General features: G+C 37.2%; 1 protein-coding gene across 4 annotated transcripts in view; it reads left to right on the top strand.

Annotated features, from left to right (window-relative positions):
• The window catches only part of WAC (WW domain containing adaptor with coiled-coil), a 79,141-nt gene that overhangs the window by 886 nt on the left and 51,661 nt on the right, over window positions 1-26,594 (top strand). For 2 of the 4 annotated variants that reach the window (XM_070472169.1, XM_070472171.1), the window contains exon 3: window positions 1,471-1,683. In XM_070472169.1, coding sequence (XP_070328270.1) covers window positions 1,471-1,683 — 213 coding nt within the window. The remainder of the gene's footprint in view (window positions 1-1,470; window positions 1,684-26,594) is intronic. The other 2 variants (XM_070472170.1, XM_070472172.1) reach the window with 1 other exon arrangement.

The following is a 26,594-nucleotide window of genomic DNA, read 5'->3' as shown; positions in this document are numbered from 1 at the left end:
GGAGGGAGGAGCCGCTACTCGAGCGCAGGCTTCACAGGTCGCTGCAGGCCCTTCGGGGCCACAGACGCGAAACCCGCTCGGCGGGGCCGGAAACCCTGCGCTCGGCTTACGGGGCGCTCGCCTGCTAGGGGTGGGGGCTTATTTTGACAGGTGACGGGAGGAAGTTCAAGTTCTTTTTGCGGGGGGTTTGGGGGGAAGGGAATAAAAATTGGTTCTCGTCCAGGAAGGACCTGACTCGGTTATTTGGGTGTGCGGGACTCGGTGGGGCGAGGTGTTCAGTAACTCTGGAATCACCTTCATTTGTTGTTTTGGGGGAACTAAAAGTTAACGCAGAGGTATCAGAATTAGAAGGAAGGGCAGGGAAGAAGCCACTAATGGGTTTCAACTCTTGAAGTGTGTTGTAAACCATTACCCCTTCCCAGTTTGTTTTGGGTGCACATAATTAATTGTCTTAACTAGGGAAAGATGGCGCTTTTGTTTCTGTAGAAATTAAGATCTTTGAGTACTTGGGTAATTCATTCTCATGAAAGGAGTTCCAAGTACATAGTTTTATTTTTGTGACAGATTTGTGTAACATTGTAAAAAATTTTTTGAAAGAGTTGGCCCCTGCTTTCCGGGGGAGGGAAATTCATTAATTTATAACTCCGGGGTGACCCTAGAAGTAAATACTTCTTGCATCTGACCACTTAAAGGATAGGAGAGCTGGTTTCCAAAGAAACAGTTGTGTTTCTGGGTAGCATGAGTTAAAGTTCCAGTTAAAAATCTAGGTTCCTTGACGAGTAAAACATTGTGCATTACATTTGGATAAGTCAACGATTAAACTGTTGAATCACACTCTAAAGCATGGTTAATTATGCCTTTAAAAAGACAGCTATATCATGGTTGTCTTAAATATGTTAAATTTTTTGGGGGGGGAGTTCCATTACGTTCCATTAGGATAGGTCAGAAATAAGAGCCAACATTCTATACCTTAAAATTGTTTCCCATGCCTGCAAGAGTAGTTAAGCTAGATCTGAAATGCCTTACTTATTTGAATCCAAGAATTGGAGAAATTCTGATAAGAATTCTCTGAATTCTGATGCTTTTTTGGGGTCAGATTGAAGAAACCTGTTTATACTTGTTTGTATTTGTGTCTAGCATAGTTGCAGAGCAAAAATACTAGAGTAGTACTCAGTGAATACTTTAAACTTTTTAACTCCTAGAAAAGCTTGAGTTAATTTGCCAAAGTGTTTTGATTTATTGTGTTTACAAGATGATTAATGGAAGGTTTTTTTAAAAAAGTATTTTGATATGTGTGAGGAGCCTTACAATAACTCGTGGTTAGGTCTTGTGTGAATAACTTAAAGGCAGAATTAAAAGAAATTTTAATTTTACAGATATAAATTCATAAAACAATGTAGTTAATATAGCAAATTTTATGATAGAACTAACTTAAGAAATTAAAAGTTTGATTTCTTTTTTTATTTTGGGGGGGTGATGTTTTACAGGCACTTAAGTATTCATCGAAGAGTCACCCCAGTAGTGGTGATCACAGACATGAAAAAATGCGAGACGCCGCAGATCCTTCACCACCAAACAAAATGTTGCGGAGATCTGATAGTCCTGAAAACAAATACAGTGACAGCACAGGTCACAGTAAGGCCAAAAATGTGCATATTCACAGAGTTAGAGAGAGGGATGGTGGTGAGTAGCTTTTTTTATTGAAACTTAAATTTATTAATACTAATTCTATGTAAGACAAAAAGTTTTAGTCATATTTCCAGCTTGCAAATGTTACTAAATGGTTATGTCATCAGAATATTTTATTTGATTCCTAAACAAATTATGTAGAAATAAGATGCTGACCCGAGCATCCACAGCTGGGCCCCAGTGGGTGATAATTAGAGGATGCATTTATGAATGTAGCCTATCAGTGCTTTATTAATAGTGAGTGACATGCAAGACATTTCTCCAAGAAAGGAACTTTCACCTTTTCAACTTTCCAAGACTGCAGTTTGGCTTGGTTCATTTTGAGATCCTTGTTTCTACTTCAGTTTATTTTTTAAGGAGTTCAGATGTGTGTTCTTGTGGTAAAGTATGAATTTAAAAATTTAGAAGGTTTTTTGAGACAGTTCATGGGTTAAGAAAGTCATTTGTGATACTGGAAATTTTTGTTAGTTTTTTTTTTTTTTTTTAAGAAAAATACTTTTTTTCATATTTTCCAGGGTCGTCTTAATGTAACTTCTGTATCTACTCATATATTCACCTTTTTAAAAGTTCACTTTAGTGGTTTTACCCTTCAGCTATTACTTTGCCTCAAGTTCTTTGTGGTAGGAGGCTGAAAATAAATTGTTTTCAGACTTAATGTGTCCAAAATTTACCAAAATAATCAAGATTTCTTATCTACATATGTCATTCATTGACAAACCAATTTCGCTAAGTCCATTAATCATCTCTATTATTCCTGCTATAAGAGCTTAAATTACATAATAGATAATGTGTTTGAAATAAATACACCATTTTGATTGTGCTTTTATAAGCTTATAAGGAAACTGAGAGTCCCTCATGGCTTTCTGTCTCTGATTTTCAATAATCTTCAAATCCTGCTTCTCCTGGTTATCTTTTTGCCTCTTAGGGTAAAAATCATCTGTATTCAGTGTGATGAGATATTGGAAAACATTCGCCTCTTCTGTATATAATTGATGGGTTGAAGAAGTTAATAGTGGTCAGAAGATTGCATGGGAAAAAAAGATTGCATGGAGAGGGAATATTGGAATGGTTATTGAATGGGAGGGTAGTATAGTTCTCTGTTAAATATAGCATAGTTGTATGCTACTTACACATATAAACTTATATATGTTTGTAAATAACAGGTGGATTTGATTAATAAGTGTTAGAATTTTGGGGGCAAAATTAATATTTTTAGTTTTGGGAGTAAGTTTTGTGTAGTGTTATGTTTAGCCTGAGATTGTATTACCAGTCACTCTATTATAGTGGATTTCATTTCAAATGTTAGATCTTAGAAGGCAGTATTGTTTGTACTATATTGTGCTTTGTCTTTAAAGTTTTGCTGATTGTGATTAAATAGGATGTGGCACCTCATCTTGAAGATAATAAGTATCCCAGGTTCTCTTTTAGTGATTATGATCTGGTTAATCTGTCATCTACACCCAAATCCAGAAAAGGGTCATTTTAGGTACTCTAGGAGACTTGACTTCTGTAAATGCTTTCATGCATTTACAGTGAACTGTGTCTGATTAAGTTCTTTTACAGGTGAAATATTCACAAGAACATTCTGTTGCTTAATTATTGAGCAAACATTGGGCGTCCCCTCTGTGTCAGCAGTTGTGTGGTGTGCCTGGAAGTAATGCTGAGATGTGGTCCTGTCCTTGAAGCTGTTGCTACAAGCTCTGACTCTGGAGAGCTACTTGTTTTAGCTGTTTGCTTTTTCTGTACTTTTTTTTTTTTTTTTTCTTTCATTTTGATTTTCATTTTCCTTCCTGTGTGTAGTTTATATACCTCTTATTGGGTTTTAGTTTCCTTTTTATGTGCATCTGCTTCCTGATGTTTCTTTAGTTCCATTTGTAAGAAACTTTATCTTTCTGATCTAGTCATTGCTAAGTTAAGCCCCTTTTCTGATTTACTTTTTAGCAACTTGCTTGTCTTCCTCTAGAGCCTTAACTAATACTGACTTCATCCCTGGTCTCTATTATCTCTCAGATACTTGACTGCCATGTTACTTTACACCACGGAGGAGTAATAACAAATACTATAAAATGAGATCTGTGTTCTTGAGTGCAGAGAGCATCTTTGATGTTAATTTTGTGTTTTAAAGATGTGAAGTGGTGATTCTTCCCTCAGTTAATTCTTAGCTGTTTAAGTCATTATACTTTGATTCCAGGTATTTTTTTCTTAACAATAAGAGTTTGAAACTAACATTTTAAAGTGAATATGTGTAATTTCATTATAGGTATTTGTATTCCCTGATATTTTCATCTTCATAAACTCAATTGTATATGTAGATAAATTTTCACTTAAAGGTCAAAACCATTATTCAAAGTCAAATGCAAGTGAGCTGGATTTTCTGTGCACTCAGCATGTGTAAGTAACAATATAGGAACAGGTTACTATATTACCGAACTAATATAAAATTGATTTTTATTTTAGGATTAAAAAAAATCTAATGATTTTAATAAATGCCTAACTGAAGTGTCTATATACCCCCTACCCTACCCCACACTGTCCCATTGGACTTTATTGGCATCTGTCCACAGTTTTTTTTTTTAGTTCTTCATGGCACCTTAGATTTCCTTAAAGTGCCAATTCAGAGTAATATATAAAAAGAATTTAAGACATACTAATACTCTTAAGAAATCAGAAAGCAGGGATTGAGAAGGATTGTCACTCCCTGCAGAAGATTGAAGTCTGCAGTTTAAAAGGGTTTATTCCAACTAAGTTTGTACAGTTAAAGGAATTAGAGATTTTTATCCCTTAGGATTTATGAAAGGGAGTTTAGATTATTATAGCTAAGGGAAATTTTGTGACATAACATTACCTAAAGGTTCATTACTTGGTGTAAAATTATTTTTACATATATTGTGATCAACCTGCAAAATACAATCTTTTGTTTAAAAATAACTAAAAGCAAGAACCTAAGGTACAGTCATTTGATTTTTTTATAGCTTAGGTTGAATTTGTACTTAATGGAATTTTTACTTTCCATTTCATTAAAGTATGTTTTTCTTGACTAGTTTTAACGATAATTTTACCAAGTAGCTTTCAGGATGATGCTAGTACCAGTGAGTTTGGAAATGAAGGGTAGCTTTATAGGAATTATGTAGATTCCACAAAAGTTCAGCCTCTTGGGGGTTGTCCCATTTTTCTTCTCTTCCCTCTGAGAATTAACTGTTAGAAACATATTTTGGGGGGAGATAGTTTAGCTCAGTTAGTTAATCGAAAAAAATTATTCTTTACTGGTTCCCTGAATTGTGGGAATTAAGTGATTTTCTATAGCTTTTTAAGTTAGTATTCAAATATTTTTGAGTACAAAGGAAAAATTGCCTTAGTGCTTGCATTTCTAACTGTTTTAAAAGTTTTTCACTGCGTAGTGAAAGTAACCTTTTTATTTCTTTTTTTTGTCATTTACCCATATTTGGAGAAATTGGGAAATTTAATCCAATTTTCAAATGACAGTTACTGTAACATTTGAAGGAATTGTCATTAAGTAGGAAGTATTTGGGGATACTTGTTTTTATAGTTTTTAAAATTAGTAATATTTTAGTATTCTCACATTAAATAGACTGATAATTGCATAGTATGACTTTTGTGGTTCTTTGAATAACTTTACCCTGGTATAGAACGAAATATGCTTTGCATTTGTAATGTTAGAAAGTACTATAAAAATGAACAGTCTCATTTGATCCTTGCACTGACCTTGGAAGGTAGGTAGAACAAATAGTATCCCTGTTTTATAGTTTATGGATGAGGGAAGATTTACTTGTGTGAAAGGAACCAATAGTAAGATTCGTCTAGAAACGGGCTTCCCAGATGGCACTAGTGGTAAAGACGTGCCTGCCAATACAGGAGACATGAGAGACATGGGTTCAATCCTTGGGTTGGGAAGATCCCCTGGAGGAGGGCATGGCAACCCATTTTTGGTATTCTTAAAGAGGTGGCTATTATGATATAATGCATTTCAATTCACAGTCAAAACTATTTTGGTATGGTTTACTTTAAGGTCTTTTAAGAAAGAAAGTGAAGTTGCTCAGTTGTGTCCACCTGTTTGCCACCCCATGGACTGTAGCCTGCCAGGCTCCTGTGTCCTTGGGATTTTCCAGGCAAGGATTGCCTAAGGCAATATTAATTGAACTGATTCAGTTGTGCAAGATGTATTTAAAGTTCTTGGTGAACATACTTAGGATTTGGGGTTCGTAATTCACAGAAAATATATATTCTAGATGGTCTTTCTGTTAAGCCTCTTTTTGTCTTACTCTTTTGTGCAGGATGGTTTGGGTTAAGTTGTGAATCATTTTGTTATGGTGCTGAAAACAGTGGAGCTAGCAGTGAGCTGCATGCAGTATCTTCATAGGGATCTGTACCTGGACTCTGCTTCTGGGATCTTATACTAAGTACAGGAGTTGTTGTTTGTCAATCATTTCAAAACCAAGTTTTTAGGGCTTGGAAATATATCCTACGAAGAGTCTCCTTTTTATTATTTATTTGATGCATCATAATATTGAAAGCCCATTTATATCTGGTCCCACACCCCTTTGAATTAGGCTGATCAGGATTATTTCTGTTTTATGATAAACATATAATCCAATTATGGAGCCTACTATTAGCTAGTGAAAGTAGAAAGCAAGTGTTTTTGCTGTATATAAAACCTTATCTCTACAGTTGTATTCCAACTATAACCACTTGGTTACATCTCAATAAACCCATCGAAAGTTGAAAATACCGCAAGTTGGGAATGCCTTTAATACACCTAACCTACTTTAAATGTTCTGAGAACACTTACATGAGCCTGCAGTTGGACAAAATTACCTAACACAGAGCCTGCTTTATAATAAAGTGTTGAATATCTCATGTAACTTTCTGCTGTACTGAGAGTTAAAAGCAGAATTGGCTGTAAGTGTAGGAGTTGTTTCCCCTTCTAATTACGTGGCTTGACTGGGAATTCGGTCTCCCTGCTGCTGCCGCCCCATCCTCAGGTGTATCATACTGCATATCTCTAGCCTGGGAAGAGAGCAGAATTCACAGTTAGAAGTGTGCTTTCCACTGCATGCCTTTCGCTTCCATACCATTGTAGGGCCAACAGATCCTAAGTTGGAACTGTGGTATATACTTAAAATTGCTGTTCTTTCCTTCTGTGAACTTCTCTCCTACCTGAACTCTTCGAGAGCCTCTTCAGTGGTGTCCCGCATCCTTTTTGCTTCATGCTGTTACTCACAACACATAGCCAGAGTGGTCCAGATAAAATGCCAGTCAGCTTAGATCACTCATGCTCAAGACCCTCCCTTGACCCTGTTACTTACCAATGCCTGTAATAGACTCTTTGTAAAATCTGGTGTCTGGGTGTTTGTGCTGCTCTGTCTGCATTGGCCCTCAGGAAGTTTGTTCTGGTCTCAAGAGTTCCGCTCCTTGTTTCTGGGAATCTCATCTTTCTGTATGTCCACCTGATGTGGTCTCATTCCAGTAGGGTGTCAGCTTCAGCACCCCCTCTCCCAGAGGCCTACTTACCCTTCTGATGACTCAAACAGCTCCCTATCATCCTCTGTCCTGTCTGCTGCTTTGTTCCTTCCTTGTACTTAAAGTGACCTGATGTTATTCTAGTCATTCTGTTACAGCCCATGTTACTGAAAGTTACCAGACCATGCAAAATTGCACCCTGGGATTTATAGGGAAAATGTGATAGGGGCACAGTATTCAAAAACATTGTCAATGACACATTAAAAGAGGAACTTTACAAATATCTTGATATAACTTTGTTAAATGGTTAAGGAGTAAACTAACAATATAGTTAATAACAGCATTTTAGTTTGCTAATGACTTGAAATTAGCTTGTGGAAAGGTTGCAGTTTGTGAGTTATTGTGAAATGATGGAAGGAAGGTTATCTGAAGTAATCCTCTGAAAATTGTAACCAACTGTGGGTGGATGTGACTCCTAACTGGAAGAACTGGGGTAACTGGCAGGTATTTGAGGTGTCTATCCTGTGAATGAGTATGAAGCTTGGTCAACTGGGTGCAGCTGGTGTTTCCTCAGCAGATGAAATTGTTTGTAGGTAAGTGGGAAATTTATATTATGCTCAGATAGTTTCCTGATAATAGGACTCAAACAAACTTGTGTTTTCAAAAAAAAAAAAAAAAAAAAAAGCAGTGTTATAGCAGAACTGACAGTTGCTTGTTCTCTGGAACACACTCACCAGAATAGGTAGTGAGTTTCTTAATGATTTTATCCCCTAATATCCCAGTTGCCTAGAACAGTGCTCCACACTGTGGAGCATTTTAGTAAATGGGTAGATGAAAGAGTACTTGGTTTGTCATTATGATTTAAGGAAATGAAATTGCGGTTTTCTGGAACAGTGTTTCTCAAACTTCTATGTGTATATGAAACATCTGGGGATCTTGCTGAAATGCATGTTTTAGTTCGTCAGTCTAGGGTGGGGCCCAGGGCTCTGCCTTTTTAACGAGGTCCCAGATGTTGCCTGTGTTGCTGGCTGCACATGAGTAACAGGGTGCTAGAGCACACTGCCCAGTGGAAATAAAATGTGAGCCACAAAGGCAAGTCACCTGTGGAGATTTCTGGTAGCCATGTTGAAGTAAAAGTGAAGTGAGAAGTGAGTTTTAGTATATTTTATATAACGTAATGTATATAAAATATTAATTTCTGCACATACTTGATATTTTAAAAACTAAATTTTTTTTTTACACTCCTATTTTTTTTGCAAAGTCGTTGAAATCTTGTTTTCTGCTTATAGCATATTATCAGTTGGGACCAGCTAACATTTCCTGTGCTTACTTGCCACATGTAGTTAGTGACTACTGAATTGGACAGCAGAGTTCTGGAGAATATGATCACTCTTGACATATTTAGCTTGACACATATTCCTGTTTTTCTAAAACTTTTTATCTGCTTGATTTCTAAAATAGGACGTTTATGCGAGGCAAGGTTGGAGTTAATGGGCCCTTGGACTGTATAGTGCTGCTCGTACTAAAATTTTTCTTTGTTAGTACAATTTTATTATAGTAAAACCAGGAAATGCAGAGGAGGGAAAATGACATTGCCTCAAATCCTATCAGTTTTTGTAGGACTCCTTGTGCTATGAAATACCAGAATTATTCTATAGGTAGCCTTTGTAGAGTTTCTATTAAAAATGGTTACATTTTATGGTTTTATTTGACTTGTCTTTAGTATATTTTCTCAATGGATTCAATACTTGGTGTTGGCAATATCAGTCTGAGAGGCCTGACGAGGTGAACTTTTAGTTAGTGCTCAGAGAACGTGCGTATTTACCTTTCATCCTTAACCAGTGGGTGAAGCCATTTTCCAGTTAGAGTTGTTTAAGGCCAGACACTGATACTTGTAGTGGGGTGGTGACTTTAGGCCCATTACTTAATGTGTGTTTCTGTGTCCTTTCCCTGAGCATTGTTGTGGGGTTGAATGAAAATTGTGGTATCTAAAGCACTTGTAAAGCGTTTAGCTGAGTGTTCAGACTGACATAGTGAATTATTAGGTTTATTCTTATTCTTGTGACTAATTAGGAGTTGGTGTCAGTCAGATCAGCAGCCCCAGGCCTCAAGCTAATCTTTCATTCTTTGTTCTTCCTTAGGAAGGAGCATCCTAGATATTTCACTTGCCAGTTGAGGAACCTGGTTAGTGAAAGCTGCATGAAGAGGCCTGCAGGACTGTGCTGACTTGCTCCCTGCTCATACCCAGAACCCTGTAGTTGAGAGATTTTTAGGATTGATGGAAGGGGAAACCTAAACACATGTTTATTATGATTACCCCAAATTGGGCTGTCTGTTCAAATCACCTAGGAAGCTTTTAAAGCTGTAAGTTCCTGAGTCCATCTGAATTACCCTGAATCAGAGCAATGGAGGAAGATGGAGCATAAAAAACTGAATTTTTTAAAACAAATGCTTGTTTAATTTCAATATTTACCAACTGCAGTTGTAGGGAGAGTACACATAAGAGGGGGATCCTCAGAGAAAATGAGATACTAAGGAATGTGAATTTTATCATTAGGACTATAGAAGTAGGGTGGTGGTTTGCCAAATCATACTCTGCTTTCTTGGGTTTCAAAGAATTTTCTTCTGTCATCTTCTGTCTGAGTCACAGATAATAGTATAATTTGTGTGCAGGACACATTAAATAGTGAAGTTAGCATCCTGTGGCATCTAATGTGGTAGTTAATGCCCTAGAGTAGAACTGGTGTGGCCACTAGAGTTTCTTACCAGTATTAGCAGCTCGGCAGACCAGTAAGATCTATTTGGGTAGTATCTGAAGCCACTGCTATTTCTTGAGATGAAATGTCTTTGGCATGTCATTTGTCCCCCCACCCCTCACATTCCCATGCCATCAGGCTTTCCTTAGACAGTTCAGTGCTAAACTTGACTTAGTTTTTGTCTATTTGGAAAGTACAGCCTTCATCCAAGTTGGTATACTCAGGCTGACTTCAGGTGTTAGCAAATAGTTTTCTTGAAATTGACCCTTAGGAGTAGGGTTGACCCTTGAACAGTATTTTGGGTTGGGATGGCAACAGACCTCTCACACTCCGCATTGGAATTCTGTGTGTAACATTACAGTCCATCATCCTTACCCATGGTTCCACATTTCAGATTGAACTAACTTCTGGTCGTTTAGTACTATCAGTGCATTTATTGAAAAGATAGCTGTGTGTAAGTTGACCCATGCAGTTCAAACCTCTGTTGGTCAAGGGTCAACTGTAATTGCATTTTAAACAAAACTTAGGATGAGCATGGCTGATGAATTTAGATAATGCTAGTCTTTTGGTTTAATCTCTGATTCCTTCTGAGTTACACGACAGTATGCCCAAAAGAGCATGGCATTGTGTTGGCATCTTCTGAAGGGTTTTGACTAAACTGTATTATATTCAGAACTGGTCCTTTCTGGTAGCCAAAAAGCAACTCTCGTAAAAGATATTATTTTGGAATATTTGGCTTAGATGAGATCATGGTGAATATTTCTGCATTTAATAATACTTACGAAGAAAGTTTTCTGATTTTTCAAACTTTATAAAATGCGCACTGGTTGATTATGCAAACTTTCATTGAAGCCCTGAGGGAAACATGGGATCTGTGACACAGTAAGATGGGCAGTTAGAAGTGTTTTTTGCTGTCCTACAGCCTTTTCTGTGGTGATTTGTCGCTGCTGATTGTTAGCTCCTTATTCAGGTTTTAAAGCCTTCTTATTTAATACTGTATGTGTAGAGATTAAGTCTTGTTTAACATGAGATGTTTTAAGTTATAAGGAATATTGTTAAGGGTTAAGTCACAAGACTATTCTTTCCAAAGCTGAAGACTAACCTTAACTTTGTATTTTTGTGTAATTATGGTAGTTCCTTTTTAATGTAACTTAAATGTCAGTGTTCCTTATTTTGCAAAAGTGTAGACCAAGTTACTTGGTTCCTCAAAATCTCATCTTTGATTTAGGCCAGTTTTCTTATTTGCTCGACAATCAGTTTGGTGAGTCCCTGATATGGACTTTAGAATGGAATGTTCTTAATTCTTGGGAAGAACAGGTTTTAAAATGTAGCACTCATTTTAGTATTTAAATGTTAAACTATTATTTTTAGTGCAGACATTGATAATTACTGTTTAATTTGTATAGAAGTTGAGTTTCATTTTCTTTATATAGTGTATGGAAGACTTGAGTGGCCTCTTGAAAGCAGGAGAACTACTGGGGGCCCTTACTTGCTGGTTGTTGAGTTGGACTTCGTTAGCTCAGGAATCATGCTTGTTCACGGCTTTCCCCGTTACGTCCCTGTTCGTGGGCACACTGTACAGCCCTGCTGGGTCTCTCTGCTGCGTGCGGGCTTTATATAGGTGCGGAAAGCAGGGGCTACTCTGGTTGGAGTGCTTGGCTTCTTGCTGCGGTGACTTCTCTTACACTGGCTCAGGCTCTGGGGTACCTGGGCTTCAGTGGTTCCTGCATGTGAGTTCACTAGCTGCAGCACACGGGCTTTGTTGCTCCACAGCGTGTGGGATCTTCCCAGACTAGAAATGGAACTGGTGTCCCCTGCATTGCAAGGCAAATACTTAACAACTGGACCTCCAGGGAAGCCTTAGAATTGGGCTTTGAGGTTGTCCTTTTGTGTACTGATTTGGGGCACATTTGCCAGCCTTCGGTTATATAAAGTCTTGTGTCGTTAACACTGCTTGTTGTACTGTAGATTTGAGGTGATTATCAGGTTTTGGCTTAAGGTGGTAGATGTAGAATTTAAGAGGGATTGCAGTTGATTGTATTTTGAAGGAAAAACATTCTGGTGTCAAATCTAGATAGATCCGTTTGGATGTGTATTTGTCATTGGGTGACCCATTACAGTCTTGTTTGTGAACTGTTACCAAATTTTTCTAGTAGGGAAACTTATGAGTCCTACTTTGTAATATAAAATGTATTGACCTGTAAATTTGCTTTATTCATATTGCATTGATTTTAATGCAGAGTTATAGAATGATTTTAATTCAAGCCTAAATGTGATTTCAGTTTTGATTTTCCTTTTTTTTAAAAGCCAAAGTATGTTTAGAAGTATGCTTTCAAATTTCTGAATGAATTTTATAAATCTGTATTTTAAAAATTGTTTGACTTTTTGTTACTCTGATTTTACTGGCCTTTTGAAATTGATTTTTTCCCCTGTTATCTCAGAATATTTAATTCTAGCAGATGTTTTTGAAATGTTTGAAAATAATGTAACTTTCTTTTTAGATCTAGTTTAGAACTCTTTAAATCAAGTTCTAAAGAAATGGATGCAGTAGATTACTATTGCTGTACTATATAGATTCTATTATATAATACTATGCAATAGAAACCCTTTGTATTTTTAATTTTTACTTGATCTGTTTTTGACAGGTGAGAAAGTTTTCCAGTACATGATAGCTGATTTTGCTTATTTTTTAAAAGCATTTTTTGCTCTATGTGTTCTACCTTTCTGTATACATAAAGATTCATCACTTATTTTTTGATGGGTGGTAATCTGAGGCTTTGCATGCTCAAACATGTCTTCATTTTGTTTATATATATGGAGAATGGTCTTTTTGCTTGACTCTTTAAACGTTTTATTTCTTGAAGGTACTTCTCAATTGATAACTGGTCATAGGTACAAATGAGAAGTCCACATCAAACCTAGTTCTTGTTTACAAGCGGCTTATCCTTTGGGATGCCTGTGTCTTTCCCCCGCTCTCCTGTCCAGTTGGAGAATCTTGGGATTTCACCTTCACCAGTCTCTCCCTGTGTGTGGTCTTATTTGGGTACTTCTGCTAAGGGCTGTTTTAGCCTCAGGGTAGTCCTTAGAGTCTTTGCATCCTTTCTCCTCTTCCTGCCACCCTCTCCCACTCTTTAAAGTTATTTCTGATTCTTCTCCTTTGGAATTGGTGTCAGATGTGTTTTGGTTTCATTCTTATCTCTTGCTTGATAAAAAGTAGGTGTCGGGATAACTTTTTGAGTGAGAACGGAGTACATTATACTCTGGGGAGAAGACTCCCACGGCAGGTTCTTCTAGTGCCTTAATTATACTGAAAGCTGTGTTCATTTTATTCACCTGTTAAAGAGTTTTATTTTTTGGATGATTTTACTTTTAATTTTTAAATGCCTTCTTATAATTTGATTCAATAGAAACTCTTGAGATTTTATATAGTATTTTAGTTTTTTTCCATGTCCAATATATGTCCTCAGAGTTTTCTGTCTGGGTTTGCTGCCTCTTGTATGTTACTGTTTCCTCAGGCATTTGCTGTTTGAAGTTGTCTGTTTATGTTTGGAAAGAAGAGTTCAGGTTAGTCAGTCACTGTCCAAAAAAATGTGTAGTTGAAAGTGTTGGATATCTGAGCTGGCCAGTGTGGCAGCCACTAACCACATGTGCCTCTTGAGTATTTGAAATGTGGCTAAGAAGTTTTAATGCTTTCAAATTTAAATTTAGCCCATTGCTGTTATGGCGTTTTCTCTCTGCAGTATTGCGATTTCTCCTTTTGCAGTTGCTAATAATCTTTTGGCTGCCAAGTCCACTGAAAACCTTCCAGATGTTAAGTCCTTTTGAAGTGATTTCGCCTTTCTTATTGATAGCTGCTTGATGTTTAATTTTCTTGGCTTTCCTTTCACTGCAGCTGGTATCAGCTCTTCCTGAGCTCCGAGTCTCATTTACTTTCACTGACATGTCAGTGTTTTTTGCATTGTTCTGTCCTTGCTGCACCTTATCCTTGGATTTCCAGGCTCACAGGGCTTCTTGCTTATGAGGCATATTTCATGTGATGTTCCATGGATTCCTGAAGTCTATTCTTAACGAGTATTCCCTGATCTGGTTACTATTTGGGAAGTTATCCTTGATTCCTTTTCCTTTTCTCATGTGTTTAAGAGGAATTCTAGACCTCATTACTCTTTTCCTAACTGTCATTTTTACAGGTCGTCTCCTTCCTTATGCATTGCTGTCTGAGTAAAAACTTGAAACTACAAATATACATATTTAAATTTATGAAATATTATTATAATATACATAAATATAATGTGTGTTAACAACATGATTGTCCAAATCTGTGTTTTCCTCCCTAATTCTTCATACACTTACCTGGGTAATCTTCCTATGTAGTATACATAGAAGACACTGAAATGAAAAGAAAATGCTTTTACATTCATGCTGGAAAGCTGGCAACTCAATAGATTTTCTGCTTGTAATGGTAGCTAGAAAACTTGAATCAAAAATCTTCTGGGAAGAAAATATTCTTGAGTCACCATGGCCAAGAGTCCAAACTTTTCTCAGCCACCCTCTCTTCTCTAGTACTACCAGAAGTAGTAGTTCTACTTCTGGTCCAGAACATCAAATACCGTTGTCCCCCTTGTCTATGTTTTTTACAGCAAAACTGTCCTCTAGTCACTCCACTTGGCAAACCTCTTAGTCCTTCAGGATCCCAGTTCTTTATTGTATGAGCCTTCCTTGAACCTGTTTCTCTTAAAATTCCTGTCCAGTGAATTGTAGTTGTTTACATATATGGTTTGCCTGCTCTTAAGCTCCTAGAAGGCAGAGACTATGTTTAATTTTTTTTGTATCAGGGCCTGGTATATGAATGTAGGTGCTCAGTAATGTTACACTTACATGCCATTTGACACATCTAGTACATGAGAGAAACAGGTGAATGATGGTAAACTGCAGTTTGTTTTCAGGTGCATTTAAGAGTGAAATAATAAGAATTTACTATTTCAGAATTCTTAAAGTGATTCGATTGAAGTTGCTTTTGTACTGTTTATGAAGGAAGCAAATGATTCATTCACGTTTTCAGGAATCTATGTAAACTTTAAAAAATTGTGTACAGTAATTGGTATGTTAATTCCAACACATTATTACCTGTTCTTTAAGTTACCTTATTCCAACACATTATTACCTGTTCTTTAAGTTACCTTGATAGTTAGACTGGTATCAGTTGCCTTATTTTCTTTAATACATTATATTTAATTTGAATAATGACATTTACATTTTTACAGACTTTACGAATTTTTTTTTTTTTTTTACTGTTCCTCTTATAAATCATTGTTTCTCAAATCCTTTTAAATTCCTGCCCCATTATTTAAGAAGATCTCTTACAGTTTTACTTTCTGTGATATATTAGGCAGAGTAATTGGTTTTGTTTTTGAGGGGATTCACTGCTTTACTTTCCCGTTTTGGTTCTCTTTTTTCCAAATTTTACTGTATTTGAATATTCAATAATGTTTTTGAAGCTTACTGAAATTAAGAATTTTCCTAGAAATTCTCACATGTGGTGCTCTATATTTTTCACCCTTGAGAATTACTGCTCTAATTATTTTTAATTAGTGATTCATTGTGTTGTGATTTTATTCCTTAAAGTGACTAAAATGTTAACTGAAGATCATTTTGTATCAGCAAAAAATAGAATACAGCTATAATATGGCATACTTTAGCTCTTGACAGTAAAATTTTGAGAGAATTATGACTTTTAAAACTCATTTAAAGAATGTAAACTAAACTATTTCAATCCAGCAATGGATTGAAGATCAGTTGAAGTCTTCTGGGGTTGAAGTCTCATCTTACTGAGAATCAAGAGCCAGAGTAACAGATTGATCTTCATTTCTCTTAAATCCCATTTTGTTTTTGATCTGAAACAATACTGACCAAACAATACTAGCCAACTTTTCTTCTACCTGTTCCCCCATTATTTTCATTGAGTTGCTGGTTGTTTTTAATAGGCAAACACATCTTTAATGATAAAAGAATTAGCCTAAAATACTTCAGTTGAATATACTCCAGGCTTTCAAAGGAGAAGTTCCAAGGATCTTCTGATGTAACACTAGTTATATCGTTTTGATATCACTAGTTATATCATTCTGTTATAACACTAGTTTTCATCATTGGAGATGCCTTAAGGTGAATGCTTTAAAAGTTCCTATCTGGCTTTTTTGTGTGTGTATGTGTATTCTAATGTTTATTTTTTTTTAACTATTATATTTGTCACCATAATTTTTTCTCTCAGTGTTTATTCTTAAGGATATGTGTAGTTTTTGAAAAGCTGTCTTCTGACTTAAAAGCACTAATTTACTTATATTGGAACACTGTATCAATATGCTTTCTCCCATATCTAGACTCGAGCTTGGGTGCCTGCTAACTTTCTTCAGTCATGTCCGACTCTTTGTGACTGTGTGGACGGTAGCCCTCTGTCCATGGGATTCTCTGGGCAAGAATACTGTACTGGGTTGCCATTTCCTCCTCCAGGGGATCTTCCTGACCCAGGGATCAAACCCATGTCTCTTAGGTCTCTTGCATTGGCAGAAGGGTTCTTTACCATTAACATCACCTGACTCAGGATTGATCAAATCAGGTGGAGAAAGTCAGGATTGTTGGTCAGAGTGGTGCTTAAGTGTTGGTTTGTGGACTGTCTATTCTTGGACATACTAGGTATTATCTCTCTGTAAACCTTTCAGTATCATTAAGATTGGTGTTAGTGGAGGAAGCCAGGGATGCGTGTGGGGAGCTTCTGTTTTGTGTTCTGCAGTGTTCTATCAGAAGATCTTGTTGATTGGCATTTGGGTTTTTAACACACATGTCAAAGTATCATGTTAAAGAACTAGTGCCTAATAAAATTTGAAACCTAAAAAAAAAGGAAACGTTGAATCATAGAGCTGAAACCCTTTGGATTGAGTATTAACTGGATTCAGACTGCAAAAAAGTTCCTTTTTTGTACTTGAGTGTATGTATCTTTTAGAATGGCATGCTGTTAGAAGTAGAGCCTTGTTACCTTGGTAACAAGGGTTAAGGTGAGAAAATGTAAAGTAAAAGAGCACCAGTCTTGAGGTCTGGATTTGTAGTTTTTGTTTGCTGATTCTTAGCTTTTTGATTATGGGGAAACTGTATAACTTTCTGGATGCTTTCTCTTTCCTTCCCTTTTTTTAAACAAGATTGAATTAGTAATCTACAAGGTACTTTCCAAATAAATGGCTTGAAAAGTGTGCAGGAGAACCTTCTGAATTTTTGTGCTTTAATTTATGCTTTTAAATATTTGCTGTGTGTCCTGTCATTCCATGGTTACCAAAACTTTCTCCCTGCCAGAAGTATAGACTACTTTTGTTTGTATAGACTACTTTGGAATATTTCTCTCTGATATTCATTTAATATTTTCATTACTGTTTAGGGCTTCCCAGGTGGCGCTAGTGGTAAAGAACCTGCCTGTCAATGCAGGAGATGTAAGAGACACGAGTTTGATCCCTAGGTTGGGAAGATAACCCTGGAGGAGGGCGTGGCAGTCCATTCCAGTGTTCTTGCCTGGAGAATCCCTGTGGACAGAGGAGCCTGGCAGGCTACAGTTCATAGGGTCACAGAGAGTCAGACACAACTGAAGTGACTTAGCACGTACATGTTTAGAGAAGGATTGAACAGCATGATAGTTTGAGAAATAAAGTTGAGCGTTTTCAAGACTATTATAAACACAAACCCTGAAGTTTTCACTGTGTGGTATATTCTTTAAAAATCATTTTTGTTTATACAAGAAGTGGTTTAGTTTGTAGCCCTATCATACAGCTTCCAATTTAAGTCTTAAGATGCCCACCAAATAACAATATTCATTCTTTTGCATTGTCAGGATAAAATCACCTTGACTCTCAAAACATTGAGTATTAAATATTTTTAATCTATTGGCCAAATACCATTTTCTGGTGGGTTTACTTTTTAAAAAGGGAAGAAACACTAGTTTCATGTTCCAGAAATTCTTGTGTATTCTTTGTATTTTGAACATACAGCCTTTTCTCATTTTTACTTTACAAAATTATGAAACAAAAGTGTCATGCAATTGTAGAGTGCCATTTAAGGTTGAGGGAAGAGTCTTAGGTTTCAAGTATATAAGTAGAGTGTAAATGTTTATACCTAAATTTGGCAGTTTGTTTTTTGGTGAAAATGAGTATTTCAAAATGCACATAATTTAGCATGAGTAAGTATTTATAATGCTGTATAGGTAGCTGTGTGATTCAGTGAACATTGAGGTATGGGTGAAGTATCCTGATTGTCCATTTACTGGTTGTATGGACTTAAGTTCTCTTTGCATCTTGGTTTCCTTTCCTTTGCTCTTGACTTCCTTAATGCTGTCATCCTTCCTTTTCTCCAGTATCTACTTACTGAGTCTCTTAGATTTTACTTCTGAAATAGCTCTCGAAGCCACTTATTTGTTTTTCTAACTGGGATCACAATTCCCTCTTGCCTAAATGAAAGTGTCTACGACCCCCTTCTCTCCCCAGTTGATTATCCACCCTGCTGCTAGAATCGCCTTCTAAAAAAAGCACATTTGCTCATTCTTTATGTAAAAATCTTTCAGTGTCTTCCTAGTGCCCCTAAGATAAAAGTACAAGTGTTTCACTGAACAGCTTGCTGCATCTCCGTTTTTCTAGCCCTCTTCTAGTTGTTTGAAGATAATAACTGGAGTTCTGTTATACATACTGTCTTTTTAGAATACTATCTCTTCCTGCCTCAGTTTGCCGAGTTCATTCCTTCCTGTTTTTTATCTTCAATGTAGAGGAGGTTGCTTCTCTAACCTCCCAAGCCCCAGTCTGGGTTAGTTAGAGAATCAGATATCCTGTAAAACACTTTACTTATAGTGGTTATACTGTAGTGCCCAAACTGAGCTGCTCATTTTCCCCCTCAAGCCTGCGTTTCCTAGACATCTACATTTTGTTAAGTAGAAACTATAGCCTTTCAGTTGGTCAGACCAGTAATCTCGAGGCTCCTAACCGGTCTTTCTGCTTTACTATCTTCTGACTCTGTTAGCGGTGTAGCGGTGCTATCAAGTTACTCCTTTGCTCAGAACCCTCTCAGATGTCCTCAACAGTGGCCCGCAGGCTCGTGCAGTTTGTAACTCCAGCATTGTCACCTCTGACCTGTCTCTAGATCTTACTGTTCACTTGCAGAGATTTACTGCACTGTCTTTCTTGTCTCCTCAAGTATTTCAGGTACATTCCTGCCTCACGGTCTGGGTATCTTGTATCACTTAGCTAGTTGACTAAAGCTAATGTGTTATTTAGGGTCTATAAAGGGCTTTTTTGAATAAAAAGTGACCATATACTATAAAATATACTGCCAGTAATTCTAAGTCTTCTCAGTTTTTCAGTGTTCTTCAGAACATACTTCAGAATGTCTCAGAGAAATCTGTATCATGTTTTAGAGAAGCATTCTTTTTTTTTTTTTTTTTTCATGGTCAGAAACATGTACCATTGTTTTTCACAGTGGTGTTCATGGACCACTTGCCCCAGAATCACTTGAGGTGTTTTAAGAATGCCACTCAGTTCCACCTGAGTCAGAAACTGGGTGCTGAGACCTGAATGTCAGCAAACCTGCAGGTTGGTGTGCATAAAAGTTTGACAGCCACTGCTCTGTGCTGTGTGAATAATGGAGTTACAGTGACTCCCATATCATATTAGTGGCAGAAAGGTCTGGGTTAAGCTTTAAATTTTTAAAAAATATTTAAATATATTTAAAACTTTATAAAGAACTATAACTCAAAACTTTGATGCTAAGTGAACATGAGCCGTGTAAGTCTACAGAAATATCCTTCATTTTCTTCTGAAAGCAATTGTGACCAGCGTTGGGACTGAATAGGATCCAGTTGGAGTAGTCCACACTTGCATGACTTCTAATCCTTGGTAACATTTTATCTGTAGTGTGTCACACTAAGAACTTTGGGATAATCTTTGATTCAAACCAAAAAAAACATACATTCATTGTGTAAAGATTTTTGCAAACCCTGGCTTTTTGGGCTTCCCTTGTGGCTCAGCTGGTAAAGAATCTGCCTGCAATGCGGGAGACCTGGGTTCAGTCCCTGGGTTGGTAAGATCCCCTGGAGAAGGGAAAGGCTACCCACTCTAGTATTCCGGCCTGGAGAATTCCATGAACTGTATATAACAGTCCATGAGGTTGCAAAGAGTCAGACATGACTGAGCAACTTTCACTTCACTTGCTTTCTAGGGAAATGTCTCTTACGTTAGTGCTTTGGTTGCATCAGACAATTTCAGGTATTTTGTTACAGTGATTGTGAACTGTTTTACATTAGCACTCGGCTTTTGGCCTGGATGTGAATGGGTTATTTTGGGTTATAGAAGACTGTGTTTCCTGTCTGCTACCAGTTGTTTTGTTAAATGAAAACTTAGCACTTTTGTCATCATATGAAATGTGTAACAGTTTTAAGATGGAGATTGTCCTAAACATTTGAGACTGGTAATTGCTTACTTTTAGTCAAGGTTATTGAACTTGAAACTGTTTTTCTAAAAACAAGTAGAACTTTGAGTATACTCTTAGGCATAATTTATTGCATTTTTAGTGCCAGTTAAAATCACATATTGATGCAGTATAGCAGCAGTGTTATAAAACTGTATAAATGTTATACATCAGCGTTACCTATATAAAGAATATGAGATTTAGCAAATTTGGTCTTTAGGACTTTATTTCTGTGAAATTATTTTTCTTCATTTTTTTTTTTCCTGCTGCCGCCTGCTTTGTTCTCTAATGTTATGTGCAACAGTCTACCTTTATAAATACAAATTGTAAGAAGTTTTATGTAAGCGAACCAGGTAAGTTCAGTTTTACATTTCTGGCTTTCATTGTTGCACTTTACAGTGTCCAAGAGGACAGTTACTGGTATTAGTGAAAGCAAGTAAGATAAAGAGTTTGCTTCAGAATCAGTAAGGTCGGGTGCACTCAAGAAGTTGAGGGACTCCCAAGGTGGGGCTGTCCTGGGGAATAAAGACTCTGCAAAGAGTCAGACTTGATTTTTATGCAGTGTAGGCTTTTTAGTTTATATAATTGGCAGACACCTAAAAGTCAAAGGCTGATTAGAAGTGAAAGGTTAGAAAATAGAGAAAACTGTATAATTAAGAATGTGTAGTTGTACAAGTCAACCAAGGTGAATTTGTTGATAAAACAGATGAAACGTGTAAGTAGAAAACCATTGCAAGGGCATGGTATTTTCCCTGAGACACTGATAGAGAATGCATAAATACATTGAGCACCTCCTGTGTGTCAGGCTCTCTGGATATTGCAGATAGTTGACTGTGCCCTGACAAAACTGATACTCTTGAGAGAGATAATAAAGTGGTAATATGAATCAGAGAAAAGTGCTCCTTGTAGAAAAGTAGAGCTGAGTAAGAGGAAATAAGATAATCTAGGAAGTAGGTGTTGCTGTATGGAAATGTTGGAAGTAGGGAATATAATGATTTCTGTATAATGAGAAAGGTTGAGCGTATGAATATAGAATGAAAGTGAAGGTTGCTTAGTCGTGCCCGACTCTTTGCGACGCCATGGACTTATACAGTCTATGGAATTTCTCAGGCCAGAATACTGGAGTGGGTAGCCTTGCCCTTCTCCAGGGGATCTTGCCAACCCAGGTCTCCCACATTGCAGGCAAATCCTTTAGCACAGAGCCACCAGAGAAGCCCAAGAATACTGGAGTGGGTAGCCTGTCCCTTCGCCAGCGGATCTTCCCTACCCAGGAGTTGAACTGGGGTCTCCTGCACTGCAAGTGGATTCTTTACCAACTGAGCTATGAGGAAAGCCCTATGAATACAAGGAGTATATTCCAGAAGAGTGTCAGGGCCTTCTGATGAGAGCATGTTAGAAGTGTTGGAAAAACAAGTTGGCTAATCTGTTTTCAGAGTGGGGAAGTAATAGGAGATGATCTCAGAGAGGTAGTAAAGGCCAGATCATGGAGGCTTTGAAAAGGATTTAGGCTTTTACTCTGAATAAGATGAAGAGCCCTTGGAGGATATGGAGTCACTTAATCTCTGAATTAGAGAAGCAAGATCACTTAGTGTATAAATTAAAGATTGGCAGTAGGTTGGTGCATTAACAGTTCATTGATAGGAATATATATACACACACATGCTATTATAGTATCTGTACAGATTATTATTTACCGTTTACTTAACTATAGCTGGAGATACCATTGTAGTACCATTTTTTAGGTTAAACAGAAGGAGGATTCATTTTAAATAACTGTCCTCACTTTGATGTTTGTCATAAATTTGTTTTGGATATGTTTCTTAAAGACACCTGTGTAGATGTTCTTTTGACAAAAACTACCTGAAAAGTTCACTTTTAACTGGTGCTTGTAATAAAAAATAGTTTAAAACAATTTACTTTAGGATATGTGGATATGTGTGTTTTAATGGTGAGGGAGGGTGGACTGGATTACAGGACATGTAGTTTTTTCGTTAGGTGGGATGGTGGGTGAAATAATTAGGGCTTCAGTAAGGATGAGAGAGTGTATGAGGGCAGGGAACCAGGAACTGGGAGCTGATTGATCTGTGCTATGCTGCAGACATTTGTAATGAGTTCTGTTTTCTGATTTTTCTAAATGTTTTTTTCCCTCAGTTCCTTAAGGGCAGTGATGTTAATTGAAAAACTGGTACAAAGAGAATAATCCGATCATTTCCAGTGTGCTTTTTGGTCTGGTACATCTTCCTGAACACAGTAGATGCTGAATAATATGATTTAATGAGCAAATAGTTTTGGTTGATAGTTGTTTCTGAATTTGAATATAATTTAAGAATATACTTCTAGGAGATCAGAAAGGTAAGAAAAATTAATAAAATTGACAGTATTTGGGCATTTCATTTTGTCCTTTATTTGAAAAGATTAAACCAATTCAGTATTGGCTCTCCTGCACCAGATGCACTTGTGTAGATTGCTCTGCTTTAGCAGTGGGTGTTGTGGTACAAAGAAAATAATGTGAAATTAAGAGTGTGAGGGCCAGGGCTCTAACCCATGTCTTCCACACAGTGACTCTGTAGACTTGGGCTCATTATTTAAAACTTCCATTTTTTTGAACTGTAACATAGGCACTTTTACTATTCCCTCAAAGATTTGCTTGAGAATTAAGTGGAATGATCTGCTTGAAATTGAAGGCAAAGGGAGAATAGGGCAACAAGGACGCAATGGTTAGATAGTGTTACTGAGACAGTGAACATGAGTTTGAGCAAACTCCTGGAAGATAGTGCGGGACAGGGAGGCCTGTTGTGCTGCAATCCGTGGGGCTGCGAAGAGTCAGACACAACTTAGTGACTGAACAGCATGCTTGAAATCTGTAACAATTCCTGCCATGTACAGGGTAGTCAAAAAATGTTCTTGTTTTTTCTGTTTTATGATAGTATTTGATTCGTGTGTGTGCATGCTCACTCTTGGTGATCCCATGGACAGTAGCCCGCCACGATCCTTTGTCCATGAGATTTTCCAGGCAAGAATATAGGAGGTTGCTGTTTCCTCCTCCAGGGGATTTTCCCAACCCAGGATTTGAACTCGAGTCTCCTACATCTCCTGCATTGGCAGACAGATTCTTTATGCTGAGCCACCTGGGAAGTCTTGATACTATCTGAGTAAAAATGGGGCTTCCCTGGTGGCTGAGACCGTAAGGAATTTGCCTGCAATGCAGAAGTCTGGGGTTTGATCCCTGGGTTGGGAAGATCCTCTGGATAAAAGAAATGGCTACCTACTCCAATATTCTTGTCTGGAGAATTTCATGAGCAGAGGAGCCTGGTGAGGATGAGGTCCAGTCCATGCTGTGGTAAAGAGTTGGACAGTGACTGAGCAACTCACACTTTGGGCTTTCCTGGTGGCTCAGATAGTAAAGAATCTACCTGCATTTTATGAGACTCAGGTTCAATCCCTGGGTCAGGAAGATCTCCTTGTATTTGGATTTAGGCACAAAGAAGCATATTCTTTAAGCATTACTCTTTCCAAGTAATCAGTCTTCTCCTATACTTAGGGTATTTAGTAATGCGTAATAATTTCTGCCTTTTCTTAATTTTGGCTGATAGCCAAACCACAGTGGTTGTATTCTAGAGATTTTGGAGTTAAAAGAAAGCAGGGAAGTTTTAAATAAGTTTGGGAATTTTTCACACGTATGACAATTTAATGATAGCAACGCAACACGTATTTTTAAGGAGAACATTTGAACAGGATTTTCTCTTTGAAATGGCATCAAATCTGGAAGTGTTTAAGAACAAACTTAAGAAAAATTAAGAAACAATAATGGGGAAAGAAAAGTGTAGAGTTCATTGACAGAATTGGCTGATATTGGGCTTGTCTCTAAGAGGCAAAATGATGTGTTTGGAGAAAGTTTTGATGGTGACTGATTCCAGGAAATGAGTGAAAAGCCATAGAAGTTCGGCAAGTAATCAGGAGTGATTAAACATACATTGGTGGAGATTAGGAAGTTAAGTGGGGAGAGTGAAGGGCAGTGATGTTGAAAGAGCACCTTCAAGAAGAATGACTTTGATTAGGGCAGTGAGAGAACAAAACCATACCACCCATACTTGTTAACAAGCAGAATAGGAGCGGTCACACTAGGGTTCTAATCCCAAGCTGTTTGGTTTTGGCTGGCTACTTAAAATAAAGACAAAAAACTTTTTTGCATAACTATTAGTATACTTAGTGTACTGTCACAACCAGGAAATTGACGTTGATACAATCCCTGATCGCTCAGATTTCACCGATTTTATTGACTACATGCACTTTTTGCATATGTATGTGTCCTGTGCAGTTGTAGCATATGAGTAGATGAATGTGACGATCGCCATAGTCTGGATATAGAGCAGTTCAGCAGTTTCTTGTGCTACTCTTTTTATAGGCACAGCCACTTCCCTCCTTCCACTCTTTCCTAAGCCCTGGCAACCACTGATGTCTTCTCAATATGTAATTTTGTCATTTCAAAAATGTTATATAAATGGAATCACGATATGTAACTGTGAGATTGACTTTTTTTACTCAGCATTATTCCCTTGAGAACCAAGGGACTGCGTGTCCATGGTGTGTCTCTGTTTTGTTGCTGAGTAGTGTTGTATGGTATAATGTACTCAGTTTGTTTAACCATTCAGTGTAGAAGGACATTTGGGTTCTTCCAGTTCTGGGCTATTACCAGCATCGCGGTACACTCATGTACAGATTTTGGTGTGAAGTAACTTCATTTCTCTCCTACAAATGCCAGCATAAATGAATTGCCGCTTAATGACCGTTGCAAATAGGAAAATCTTGTTGTCACCAATTATCAAGCTGTTACTGTTGTTAGATCTTAATCTTCATTTATTACCCTCTCTTTAATCACATTTTTCTGTAAGTCATTACACAAATACCTGAATTTTTTAAAGGAAAGATGTTTAATTACTGTATGCTAATTTAATGTTCAATGTTTGTATCCAGCGTGAAGTGCTGGTAAATAAACCAGATTTGCTTCTCATTTTGCTCAGATAATAACATAGACATCTCTTCTAGATGACCTGTGCTACCATTGTCAAAAAACTTAAAGTACAGTTAACAGTAAAATTACTGTCATTTAATCTGCCTTTGAAGATTCAGGCGACCAGGAGAGGTTGCAGTGCATTTCATCCTTGAACAATGCAAGGCTTTATCCAGGTGTGGTGTGATTTATAGGTGGCCCTTCATCTCCACGGTTCCTCCAAGTCATCAGATTCAACCAATCACAGACCCTGTAAGACTGTAGCATTTACTGTTGAAAAATAGCCAAGAGTTCAAACCTGCCTTGTTCAAGGGTCAGCTGTAACTGGCAGACCTGTTGTTCCTCAACCTGCCTATCTGTCAGAATCACCTCAGAAGTTGAAACAAACCTGAAAATCTTCAAATTATTAAAAGGGGTGAATGTGAATAGGTATTTTCACTGTTTAAAAAGCACCTCAATTTTTTTTTTGATACATAACGTTTGGAAAACTATACTAAGGTTCAGAGAAGAATGATTTCTGTACTGTTAGGTCTTGCACTGCTTTTGACATACAGTAAAAGTTCAGTAAATGAAACATTTGTTAAATGAATGCTGTGTGTGTGTAATGTTATTGACTGCTTTTAACAACAAAGGGAAGTTTAAAGAGTGTGTTTTGAGTAAATTATTTGCTATATGTCATTTGGCACCAAAAAAAAGGGTATCAAAATAAATGCTTTGAAATAAGTGATATTGAGCCCAGATACTAAGGAGACGAGTGTAGCTTCATTCAGCGCACACTGCCTGTCTCGAAAGTACAGCTTCTAGCGTTTCCATTTGTGCATTGGTTATTTTGAATTTTCTTAGGATTGTCTGTGTTAGTCTGTTGACACCATCACCTCCCAAATTAAGACTACCTTAATTTTTAAATTCTTAAAATATTTGAGAGTGTCCTCTTTCAGTTGTAACAGTCTACTTGGAAAAATAATTATCTGGGTCACATCTATGTTTTTTCTCTTAGCACAAGACATTACTTCATTGTCTTTTGGCATTTAGTGTTTCTATGTAGAGTTCTGAGATTTATTTTGTAAGTGACAGGCTTCTGCCTGGATGATTTAAGAATTCTCCCTCCTTTTGTCTGCCATAGTTCTAAAATATGTATCCTAATAGACTTTAGAGGAATTGGATGTTGGCTTTTT

Source organism: Odocoileus virginianus, chromosome 9, assembly GCF_023699985.2.
Source record: "Odocoileus virginianus isolate 20LAN1187 ecotype Illinois chromosome 9, Ovbor_1.2, whole genome shotgun sequence".
In the NCBI taxonomy this organism is placed as follows: domain Eukaryota; kingdom Metazoa; phylum Chordata; class Mammalia; order Artiodactyla; family Cervidae; genus Odocoileus; species Odocoileus virginianus.
Note: the sequence above shows the minus strand (reverse complement) of the source record. Positions and strands in the feature narration are given on the sequence as shown.